The sequence below is a fragment of the Epinephelus moara genome, chromosome 21 (assembly GCF_006386435.1).
Source record: "Epinephelus moara isolate mb chromosome 21, YSFRI_EMoa_1.0, whole genome shotgun sequence".
Lineage (NCBI taxonomy): Eukaryota > Metazoa > Chordata > Actinopteri > Perciformes > Serranidae > Epinephelus > Epinephelus moara.
Genome location: NC_065526.1, coordinates 30,162,860 through 30,175,760, shown reverse-complemented (window position 1 = coordinate 30,175,760; position 12,901 = coordinate 30,162,860). Strand labels below are relative to the sequence as shown.

At 38.1% G+C, this 12,901-nt stretch overlaps 1 protein-coding gene across 1 annotated transcript; it reads left to right on the top strand.

Annotated features, from left to right (window-relative positions):
* The first annotated feature begins 5,370 nt into the window (after window positions 1-5,370).
* lactb2 (lactamase, beta 2) lies at window positions 5,371-12,585 on the top strand. Its single transcript, XM_050033597.1, has 7 exons — window positions 5,371-5,602; window positions 9,693-9,853; window positions 10,147-10,267; window positions 10,477-10,655; window positions 11,267-11,415; window positions 11,728-11,815; window positions 12,042-12,585. The coding sequence occupies exons 1-7, from the start codon at window positions 5,481-5,483 to the stop codon at window positions 12,083-12,085; spliced, it is 864 nt and encodes a 287-aa protein (XP_049889554.1). The 5' UTR covers window positions 5,371-5,480; the 3' UTR covers window positions 12,086-12,585.
* The last annotated feature ends 316 nt before the right edge of the window (window positions 12,586-12,901 follow it).

Genomic DNA, 12,901 nt, shown 5'->3' with positions numbered 1-12,901 from the left:
CTTCACCTGGGGTGCTAATTTCGGAAACACTCCTGTGGGTTGTGTTAGGGCATAGGAACAAGCGACTGATGCCTCGTTTCCACTTACATGTGTGAACCGAGATGAGGCAACCGGAAATCCATTCCTATGGGAATCTCCGTGATATTCAATGTGCCTGCGAAACTCCTCCCCTCTGTAATATGCCGGTCCGGAATTTGCCTCGAGCACGTTGAAAAAATCGAATTTTTGTGGTGGATTTCAAAGAGACCATATGACAGTGTGCTAGCTGCTAACTGGCTAACAGGCTATTTTCTTAACCTGTTAAACCCTGAGCCTATGCACAGAATGCACAGAAGGCTCTGTCCATCTCCGTATCTAACACTGAGCATGAATTAGCTCTTCTGGGTTTTGACTTGTTAAAGTCTTAAACAATTCAAAGTTTTAGCTCAAGTCCAAGCCAGTCCCACAAAAACAAAAACTAAGAACCATCCTGATGCAAATTTGTACAGAACATGATGTTACATAGTACAGTTTAAAAAAACTCAGTGTTGACTTTTGGCTTCACGCAGGACACAGTGTCCTGGATCAAAGTCCTGTGTTTATTTGACCCAACCATCCATCTCGTCCTCCTCCTTACTATGTTACCTGACTTCCCTCTTTGCCCCTGTCATAATTACTATGGCCACTAGATGTCACCACCCACACCAAATTTAGATGTGGGTTGTAGTAAGCAGCTTGTACAAACTACCTATAGTGCTGTTTTTGGGGGAGGACAGTCTTGATTTTATACTGCACATCATCTTCTACTGTGCCAATACTGAACATCTGTAAGGTCCTGAAGGCTTTCCATCCTAAAGACTGTAATGTATTCATTTTTTCTCCTACAGTTGCCCAGTTATGGATTCACAGGGTGGTCAATTACTCAACAAGTGGGTCCTCTGCTTACCTCTGGATGCCATGGTGACCACAGTGTCAACTATAGTGGTTCACACGGTGTGTTTTGTTTGGCAATGTGGTGCTTCTGCTTCGCCGTGATGGTTGTGGTGTTTTTCCTGGATGCCACTCATCTCTTTAGCTGCCTGCCCATATCCTGGGACCAGCATACTGTAAGTTACTTCTTATAGTACATATAATTAAATTTTCTTCTTTGTCAGGCTTACAAGAGCAAAACAACTTCAAGGTCCATGGAAAACATCTTTTTAAAAAAGTGTTTTATTATCATTTTTAATGGTGATTGGGATCACATTTTATATGTCACTGGCTGTGGGGGTCATAATCACCGTAAGGAAGGGCCAGAGGACCCCTCAGAGTTTATTATGCTACACATGTTTACGTGTGGTTTATATTTAGTAATGCACATAACCTGCTCCATAGCCAGATTGTCAGAATTGGTCCCAAACACATTCATCAAACACTTTCAAATGAACTCACAGTAAATGAGCCAATATACTGATGAACATCTCAGAGGAGCTGATTGCCTCCTGATATGCTGGATAGGTTACATAGTGTCTAATAAACTTAAAGGGAGGCTGCTCAGCATGAAATCTATGTAAACTGCAAGACTAGGGTGGTGGCATTACTAATAAAAGGTAACTGCAGGAATATTGTCGTATTTTCTTCACTGTAATGGCATCTTCATCAGGCTTGTAGTCAGTTAGTAGTGCAAAACTCTTCTAAGACATCCCTAAAACCTTCCTTAAATTAGTTCTCAAATTAACATGTCTGTGTAATTATGGGATGTTTCATTCAACCCTCAATGGAGAGGTCAGAGGTCAGCATCAGATACAGAGCAGCAGTCATTAAGTTGGTAGTTTTATGTTGTTAAACAGCTTTTAATGATTTTGGTTTCCTCCGTTGGAGGTGTAATAAAAACACCCATTTAAACTTTCAGGATTAATGAGGACAATAACAACAATCATTAAGCCAGATAGCTCTGATATTTGAGGTTGAACTGTGAGGAGTTAGCGAGCATCATCATCATTAGCGAGTAATAAAACGCTCAGTCTGTAAAATGCTGATAATCCCAGACCTTTTAATATTGTTTAAGTGCCTCAATGGGGATGAGAAGTGACTTAGCCATGATCAGTCTGGACAATGGCCCCACCCAGTGTTCAGTTTGTTCCACTGATTTTTAATATGGTCAAATGACATTTATTGTGCCAGATATTCAGTAAATGTCCTGCTATGGGCCTATTCAATTGATACCAGCCTGGTTGGAGCTCCATTTGCTTTTATAAGAGCATTTTATGGACGCATTCACTTATTTAATTGTGCAAAAGGATTTGTATGGGGAATTTATATGGCACTAATGTGAAAGTAATGTACGCAAAGAGTATTAATAAATATGTGTGAGCATGAGCAAATAAAGAGAGCTTGGCCATAGCAACCAATAACAACAGTTAAACGGATATATTGATTTATTTATTTATATACCATCAGATGCAGATAACAGGGGAGGTCAAGAAGCTGGTTTACACACATAACCTCACCACAATAACGATAAAAAAAACACTAATTTGTCAAAAATAAATAAATAAACATATGAATCCACACAATGTAAGTAAAAAATGTGTACAAAAGGTACAGGACAGCACTCCAATTATAATGTTTATTGCCACACGAACGTTTCGGGTGAAACCCTTCCTCAGCGTGCACAAGCAACAAAGTGAATGCATCACACACAGGTGTCACTTATCAATAATCAGGCTGACGCAGCAGCTGCAGGTAATGGCAAGAGAAGAAAAAAGGAAAAAAAGGGACCCAACAATGTATCCCTTCTTATATCAACACAAACAATTAAGTAACCACAATAGTGATATTTTTTAAACAGTTATTTTTTAAACAGTTATTCAATAATGAAATGCATCTCAATTTCTAAGAATTCCAAGCTTTTAATATTTTTAAAGTTTTTTAACAAAAAACTGAACAGGCAAATGTCTAATTGTTTTAATACAGTTTTATTGTTAACCTGTAGGCCTGTTAGTCAAGAACATTTTTACAAAAAACATTTTTACAAAATGTGATACGCCATGCTGACAAAGGCGGGGCTATAGTAGTCCAAGATAAATCTGTTTATGTGAATGAGATTACGACACAACTTTCTGACAGACTCGTATATACCCCTCTGGATGCAGATCCAACTTTCAGATTTGGACAAGAAATTAAAGATACATTAAAACGTCACTTACGTGAGGGTGGGATTTCGGACAGTGAATACAAATTCATGATTAAAGTGCATCCAATCAGACCTGTGTTGTATACCTTGCCGAAGATCCACAAGAATTTGAAAAATCCACCTGGACGTCCTATAGTGGCCAGTATCGGTTCACTCACTGAACCTATCTCGCAATTCATTGACTCTTACATTAAACCTTTGGTACACACATTGCCCTCTCATGTGAAAGACACTACTGATTTTTTGAAGAAACTGAATGATTGTAACATTACCTCCACTGATATACTATGCTCTATGGATGTATCAAGTTTATACCCCAGTATACCACATGAGGATGGCTTGAATGCTTTGAGTTATTTTTTGAATCAGCGGTCTGAGTTACATCCACCCACTGAGTTATTGTCATCTTTGACTAAAATGGTCCTCACTAAAAACTACTTCAAATTTCAAGATTGTTGTTATTTACAGTGCAGAGGCACGGCAATGGGTTCTCCTGTAGCACCAAACTATGCAAATTTATTTATGGGCAAGTTTGAGGAAGATTTTATTTACAACAACAATCCTTTTTAAGCATTAATTAAGACATATTGGAGGTACATTGATGATTTATTTTTTGTATGGAGTGGTAATGCAGAGGATCTGAAGAAATTTCATGAATATTTGAACGGCAAAAAAGAATCTATTAAGTTTACACTTAATTTTGATTTGGAGAAGATTTCATTTCTGGATGTTTTGGTTAAGAAAAATGTCAATATTTTGCATACAGAGGTGTATAAAAAAGAGACTGATAGGAACACTTTTCTCGACTACAGCAGTTATCATCCACCCTCGCTTAAGAGGAGTTTGCCATACAGCCAAATTCTAAGGTATAAACGTATTTGTGATTCAGATCAAATCTTGAAACACAAGCCAAGGAGCTCTGTAATAATTTTGTCTCTAGAGGTTATAACAACACTCTGGTTGAAAACAACATGGATAAAGTTCGTCAGATCCAGAGGAATGTTTTGTTTGAGCCGAAAGAAAAAGTTCTCTCTGTGAACATAAATGTTCTATCTGTAATCATGATTCTAAATCAGCAGTAGCCAGACATTTTAATAGCTACTACCATACCACAGCTGATCTCAGATATATGGGCACTGAGGCAGTTAAGACTCCACCTAGAGGTGGAGATCGGGATGAAATCCTTTTGCAAAAGGAATGTTTCTGGATTCATTTCCTTGACACTTTAGAGCCAAAGGGACTGAATGAGGAGTTGGTGCTAACTTGTTTTTTGTAAAAATGTTTTTGTAAAAATGTTCTTGACTAACAGGCCTACAGGTTAACAATAAAACTGTATTAAAACAATTAGACATTTGCCTGTTCAGTTTTTTGTCAAAAAACTTTAAAAATGTTAAAAGCTTGGAATTCCTAGAAATTGAGATGCATTTCATTGTTGAATAACTGTTTAAAAAATAACTGTTTAAAAAATATCACTATTGTGGTTACTTAATTGTTTGTGTTGATATAAGAAGGGATACATTGTTGGGTCCCTTTTTTTCCTTTTTTCTTCTCTTGCCATTACCTGCAGCTGCTGCGTCAGCCTGATTATTGATAAGTGACACCTGTGTGTGATGCATTCACTTTGTTGCTTGTGCACGCTGAGGAAGGGTTTCACCCGAAACGTTCGTGTGGCAATAAACATTATAATTGGAGTGCTGTCCTGTACCTTTTGTACACATTTTTTACATTTTTCATTGAGGATTCAGCACCCATTCATACTTTTGAGGGTTGAGCGTGTTTGTTTAGACTTCTGATCCACACAATGTAAGGCAATGGTACTTGGAAAGTAATCAGAGAAATGCACCACATCAGCTGACAAAAACCATGTGGAAAAAGAATCAAAATACAAAGGACAGATGGCAACAATTATTATTTAGGCTATTGCAGCAGTGAAAGCAAAATAATTTAGCACGTAGAATTAAATTGCAATCTGAAAATAATTAAGGCACTTTACAATTCACATTAAAACTACAAAAAGAAACTTTTGTATGTAATCAGCTACCAGTCGTTAAGTTATGTGTAAATGTATCCAAATAAGAATTTACAATAGATGCATGTATACAGTGTCAAATAGAAGCACTAGTATGAAATGTAATTGAAACAAACTGTAACCAGCACTACTGAAGTAAAAATGTGCGAGACTTTTATTTTGAAGGCTGCTTTGGGCTATGCCGAACAGGAAGTAAACATTGTCCCCATGCAGTTTCCGCTATATTTCGTTTGACGTTTAATTCCACATGCTCTCGTTTTCGTCTGTTTTGTAGCCAATGTTACACTGACTGCAGCTATGAGTGCAATAATTCCTCGGATAGAGCAGCTGTCTGCCAGAGTTATTCGGGTTTTGGGCTGTAACCCGGGACAAATGACCCTGCAGGGAACCAACACTTACCTGGTCGGAACTGGGCAAAGGTGACACTAGAAAAGTTCATTTTAGCGTGTTTTATATTCGCTAAATGAAGCTCACTGTAACATGTTTTCTTTTCCAGAATATAGGTATTTGGAAACGCTGAGTCAATAACATGACAGTTGGGTTTGACGTCCAGATTTGTCATTGAAAAGAACACCACCAAATCACATTAAAATGTTTCTAAATTTAACGTTTCCTCGCTTGTAGGCCAAAATATACAGCGTATAGACCAAGAATGATAATGTATTCAGAATTGTCAAGGTCCATTGGTTCTTTCGGCATATTCTCAATATAAGAAATATTAATAATTAAGAGTTTATTTTAAAATTATTATTATTAAATTATAAGCCCAGTATGTGTGCAGTCTGTAAGTTATACATGACTAAAATTTAGTTTTATTCTGTTATGAAATTAATGTAACCTACTTGCAAAAATATACTCAGTACACAATACCAAAATATTGATATCCAATTTAAAAACACCTGTTACAATATAACAATAATAATAATAATAATAATAATAATAATACATTGGATTTATATAGCCCTAGTGCTTTTCAGTATACTCATAGATGCTTATATACCATATATGCAACATGTATGGGTCATGTACCTATATGCAAAGTAAAAGAAGGTAAAATGATAAACTGTTAAAAAAAAAAAAAAGTAGTTAGTAGAGGCGACCTTTGCCCACCTGGAAGAGTGTGTGCCCTGTCTTGGCTGAGTCCTTTGTGGTGCGGGTTCCATTCTGACCTGCAGCCCTTTGCTGCATGTTATCCCCACCGGCTCTCCCACCTTTTCTGTCTATCTACGGCTGTCCTGTTACTGAAGGCAAAAATGCCAAAAAAAACAATCTTTAAAAAAAAAAGAAGAAAATGGTTGATAAATGAGCAGAGTTGGTGTATATGAATACAGATTGTTACTTTTCAGACCTTGAGTATGTATATTGTATATAACGACGAGGGACTGCAGCCATCTTCTCTACGCAGTTTGTGTGTAATGAGTGACATTGGCATGGGCTAAGTTGCATAATTTGAGTGTTTTGCACTTGAGCGTATTAGTGCTCATCATTACATTATATCAGGCACCAAAAGATTCATCCCTACTTCTCCAGGAATTCTCAGAACTGATCTCACTTGGTATCACCAGATATGATAGATTAATCTTGAATGAATACCTGAATATTCATATCAACAAAAAGGATGACTCCACAGCTATAAAGTTTATGAATTTACTTGACAGCTTTGAACTTACACAACCTGTAAATGAAGCCACTCATCAGCATGGTAACTTTCTAGGCTTAGTAATAACAACAGGGTTAAACATTAATAGTGTTTCAGTATCTGAGTTACCTATTTCTGACGATAACTGAATGTTTTTATGGTGCCAACCTAATCTCAACAGACTAAAAATGGACTTTTAGTTCAAAAGAAATTTCTACAGGCTGAAGCAGAGTTCTCTAATATAACGAGAGCATTTGAGTTATACAGCTATGACTGCTCTGTAACATTTCAACAATACCCTGTCATCTGCTTTATATACTGTTGCTCCATGAAAGATTAAAAAGAGGTAGACTGACAGAACTTCCCCATGGTCAATAACAGCGTGAAATAGACTAAGAGAAACTGTTGAGTAGCTGAAAGATATGAGGAAAAACAGGTTTACAGTTTCCTGTGATATATGCAAAGGAGCCATGACTGTCCATAACAAAGCAATACGTTTGGCAAGAACAGTTTACTTTTCAAAGATTATTACAGAGAATGCTGGGAACTATAGAGTATTATTCTCCACTATTGATCAGCTAGTCAACGCTGCCCCCACCCATCTGCAGTTTTCCGCATCAAATTCAAAATAACTTCAATAAGAGCCAGTATTACTGCTTATGTAAACACAGATGACCCCAGTTAACCCTGTAAAAATAATGTAACAATGGGAAAATTCTCTATTACATTGCCTTAGTTTTGCAAGACTGTCACTCAGTGTATCTCCTCCACCTCATGTATTGCCCTGTACTTACAGCATTTTTTAAGCGGGTGTTCAACAGTGTTTCAAGTCAGGTCCTGAAGATTATTAATACAGCTTTTCAAACAGACATTTTCCCAAATGCCTTCAAAACAACCCATACTAAAGAAACCCAACCTAGATGGAAATACACTGACCAGCTATAGGCTAATAGCCAGCCTCCCAATTATTAGTAAGATACTTGAAGAAATATTTTTAGTGCAAATAAACTCCTTTCAAGGACTTTCAATCAGACTTTAGAACACACCACAGCACTGAAACTGCTCTTACTGAAACTATCAGCAACCACAGACTAAATTCTGATGAAAATAGGTCTCAATTTCTTGTCCTCTGGGACCTAAGTGCAGCATTTGATACGATTGGCCATGACATCCTAATCAATCTTCTTGAAAAAATTACTGACTGTGTGTTAAACTGGTTTAAAACACACATTAAAGGGAGAAAGTTTTACGTCAGTCTTGGAGATCACGTGTCCGAGAAACATGACCTCTGTTTTGGGGTTCCACAAGGGTGCTGCCTTGGTCCATTATTATTCTCACTGTACATGCTGTGTCTTTGTGATATCATTGGAGAATACAATGTTCGTTTCCATAGTTGGTGATAAATGATTTGGCGATAAATAAATGGAGGAGCAATAATTTTTTAAAGTTAAATGAAGACAAAACTGAAAGCCTGCTTGTTTACCCTAAAACAAAAGGAGAATAATCTGGGGAATTTAACTCCCTGGATTAAATCCAAGGTTACAAGTCTTGGTGTGATCCAAGATTCAGAGCCAAGCTTCAAGTCCCACATCAACAAGGTGATGAAAACATCATTTTCCACCTCAAAGCTTAAATATGACCATTTCTAAATCAAGTAGATGCTGAGAAATTGCTTCATGCTTTTATTTCAAGCCGACCCGTCTACTTTAATGCACTTTTTACTGGCCCTACTGAAAAATACCACTGAGAGACTTCAGCTCATTTAAAACTCTGCAGCTCAACTATTAACCAGAACCAAGAGAGAGGAGAGAGCTCATCAGGTCAGTCTTAGCTGCTCTGCCATGTCTCCCTGTTACATTTAGAACTGATTTTATACAAAGCCCTAAATAGGCTGGGACCAAGGTACATTGCTAACTCCCTTGTTAACTATTTACCTCCAAGAACACTGAAGCCATCTGCTGCTGGTTTATTGGAGGTTCCCAGCAACAGCTGGAAGAAGATCAGTGATGCGGCCTCTGTCAATTATGCCCCAAAGCTATGGAACAGACCACCTATAGATATGACGGAAGCCAGCTCACCAAATATTTTTTGAAAGAAAGTTAAAAACGTATCCGTTCACTCTAGCCTTTAACTAGCTCTGACTTTCCTGACACAGGCCTGAAACACTTTCTTTTTACACCTCACTGCTGCAAGTCTTTAAAAATGTTGTATCTTACTTGATTTTACGATGTATTGTTTTACAATTCTACGACTTTATGATGTTGAGATTTTATGTTTTTTTTTATGATTTATTTTATATTTAAAGATTTATGGTTATATGATTTGAAAATGTATCATTTGCTATCATTGGTGGGTGGTGGATATGAGATAGAAAGACTGTGGTTAGTTCTATTTGATCCACACTGTCACAACCGGGTGGTAGATTCTGGGGCAGCTCTGGGCTGCACCTGGCACAGACCACACCCGCAGTGAGGTTAACTCTTGGGACGACATTCTGAGGGAAGCTGAAAGATGCTTATTTCGGTTAATCAGTGTCCGTTGGTGAGTCTGTACACGTGGCTCTGATTGTTGCTCACGTCAGGCCTAAAAAGTGACACAGGAAGAAAAACTTCCAGAGATTTTGATTAATAGGATCTCAAATCACCACCACTTTTAAATAAAAAATATTGAATCACAGATTTTTTTTTTTTAGTTTTAAATTGTTTTTAAATGTCCTTTTTATAATGAATTGTTGGCTTGTCTTAGGTTCATTCTGTCATATTTCATACGAAGCACTCAGTGCTTATAATGCCCTTTATTGTCTTGCATGAAAGGTGCTTTATAAATAAAATGTATTATTGTTATTAATGTAAGGTGTGATTATATTACAGGCGGGTGCTGATAGACACTGGAGAACCTGCTGTGCCTGAATACATCAGCAATCTGAAACAGGCACTGACACAGTTCAACACCAGCATCCAGGAGATCATCGTCACACACTGGCATCACGACCACACGGGCGGAGTGGAAGACATCTGCAGGGACATCACAGGTGAGGACAGTATGTGTGGGACTGGTATAATGACCCCTGAATTACCACTGTTCATTTCTACAGTATTATTTGAATGGGGAATTGGAAATTAGTCCTAAAATATAATTATGGATACATTAAGTGTCTGTTCCCTCATGAGTCAGAGTTGTAAAGTTATCCAAATTTGAACTGCTTGGTGTCTAGTTATCACATCAGTACCTGTGTAGTTTCAAAAAATATCCAAGGTAGAAAATATAAATAATAAATCATAGTTTGTTCTGCAGTCAAATATTTCTCTGTTTTCCCTCCTGCAGGTTCTGAAATCCAAATCAGCAAACTTCCTCGCTCCAGCCAAGTCAAAGAGACAGCCGGAAACAAAAGCTATACTTATCTAAAAGATGGAGATGTTATCCAGACGGAGGGGGCCACACTCAAGTCAGTTCAGTATATGTTTAGGGAGCACTTGAAACTGGCAGGACTTTGACTAGCTTTACAGAGATAAAAACAACAACCAAAAGACAAAACTAAATACATGCTGTAAAGAACAGCAGTTAATGAGTATAATAACACGCACTGTAATGTCTAAGTCTTGTTAAGATCAGTTATTTGAGTGGAGGGCCATATTTTCTGTTTCTTTATCCCAGAGTGCTGTTCACCCCGGGTCACACTGATGACCACATGGCCTTGCTGCTGGAGGAGGAGCGGGTGATCTTCTCTGGAGACTGCATCCTGGGCGAAGGCACAGCCGTGTTCGAGGATCTGTTCGACTACATGAACTCTCTGAAGATCCTGCTGGGCTCTCAGGCTGACATCATCTACCCTGGTGAGTGAGGGCACTCCGGTATGTGTGGTACGTTGATGATGTCAGTGATATCAAATCAAGAAATCCTCACATTTGAGAAGGTGCAAGCAGCAAATATTTGGCATTTTTGCTTCAAAAATAAGCTAAACTGTTTAGTTCAATTTAAGGTACAGTGTGTAGGATTTAAGGGGATATATTGGCAGAAAAGGAATATAATATAATATGATTTCTTCAGTGGCCCAGAGCAGACAGACTAAACACCCGCTCTGATAGGGCCAGTCTGTTTTTGCAGCACATGGGAGAAGTTTCAGTTAGTTGCAATCTGCAACCTTGCCACTAGATGTCACTAAATTCTACACACTACACCTTTAACAAAGTTGTTGTCAAATTATGCTCTGTTGATCAGTGTTGTCCAGTCATTTCAGTGCTACCAGTTTTGCTTTTTTGATTTCTTCCTTTTCCTCCCCAAAGTTAAGCTTTTAAGTAATAGTATATCATAAGATGAAATAAGATGCCACTTAAAATTTTGGCCCTCCACTTAGTGATATACAACACAAGTGTCCATCAGAGAGTTTGACATGTGAAGTCATTCAGATGTTTGGACAAAAATTCTGCTGCTGTTCTCTGTGCAGGTCATGGACCTGTGGTTGAGAATGCTGGCTCTAAGATCAGATACTACATCAGCCACAGAGACGAAAGAGAGCGGCAGATCCTGGCAGCCATTCAGGCAGGAGCAGGAAAGCCTTTCTCCTCAATGGAGCTCGTCAAGATCGTCTATAAGGTCAGGACAAAAAGAAAAAACACCTGTTACTTTGCTGTCTCGTCAAGTATGTTGTCAAGAACTGACTGGTGTGAGAGGGAAAGCTAACAGCAGTGAAGTACACCTTAACCAGTTAGCAAGTTTCACAAAATACAAAGTGAACATACTAAATTATAATACTATAACTAGGATAAGTCTATGGAAGTGACCTGAAAATACAAACCTGAAACCAATCATACGAGTGACCCTTCTTTGAACGTGGAGGTGGTTGTAGTCAAATGCTTGTTGTTGTCCAGGGAAAAACGACACGTGCTTTCATTGCTTCTCTTCCAGGACACCCCTGAATCCCTCCACAAAGCAGCTAACATCAACCTGGTCCATCACCTAAAGAAACTAGAGAAAGAAGGCAAAATCAGCATGAGTACGTCACCTATTACTACCACTGGGAGAATGTTAGAGCAACAGTTTTAGCCAGTAACAATTTAAATTTGGGGTTTGTTCAACAAAAATAGATATATCTGGTAATGTAGATAGTTTTGGTATTAAAGCTCATGAAGATTAATGCATGTGATGTTTTTGATTTAGAAAATTAGGTTCTGCACTCACTGTCTGTTAGCTAAAATACAAATGTATTTTTATTTCCTCAGTGAATGAATCTTCACAGAACGTCAAATGGAAGAGTAGCCTGTGACGGCCACACAGACTGAAGAAATGGTCTTCAACTGACAATCTATCTGGTCAACAGCTGATGATTTTTCAGTCAAAAATGATCACATAATACTTATGGTTTAATGCCTCAGATCTGCTGATTGAAAGAAATGTTGGTGAAGAATAAGGGATGGTGGTCACACTTGTTGCCTTGGACGTTCCTGACTCAGAATATACAAAACAAGACCAACAATCACACTCACAAGAGGCCCGTAATACGAAGCCAGTTCAACACACCCAGGATATCTTCCCGGCTTCACTAATCCTTGCATTGCCTGTATGGATAACTAACTAATAATTGTTGCATTTATCATAATTGGAGCCAGTCACAGTGTGTAGATTATTTTTCTAATAAAATCTAATCTGGTTTTTATTTCCAGTTCTCATCACACAGATGTCTCATGTTATTTTAAGCTGTACACTGTCGGCTGTCACTGCGGGGATAAAATAAACTTTGCACAAATTAAAGTGCAGCTGAAATTATTACGTGTTATGCATTGTAATTGGGCGGGATTAGAGACTGGAACAATGAAATGATCCTACTGACGTATAACAATATGTAAACCTACTCTTTTTCATCTGTCACTCCGGACGTTTTTCCATGTCTGGATAATTATTACAAGTGATCTGATTGGTCAGAGGTCAGGATGTTGACAGGTTGTGATCGGATACTTAAAAGTTAACCTGGTTCGGAGCAGGTTAGCTGTTCAACACAATTTACCAAGGTGATTTATCCTGTAAAAAAGAGAGCCAGCTTCATAGTCCTGAAAACCCAGGGTTAATCCTGTTTTTACCTCAC

Excerpts from the sequence above, each read along its gene's own strand:
- lactb2 (XM_050033597.1), top strand. The coding sequence starts at position 5,481 with ATGAGTGCAATAATTCCTCGGATAGAGCAGCTGTCTGCCAGAGTTATT. Across the intron at positions 5,603-9,692 it reads CTGGTCGGAACTGGGCAAAG|GCGGGTGCTGATAGACACTG; the intron begins GTGACACTAGAA and ends ATTATATTACAG. Across the intron at positions 11,416-11,727 it reads TCGTCAAGATCGTCTATAAG|GACACCCCTGAATCCCTCCA; the intron begins GTCAGGACAAAA and ends CTTCTCTTCCAG.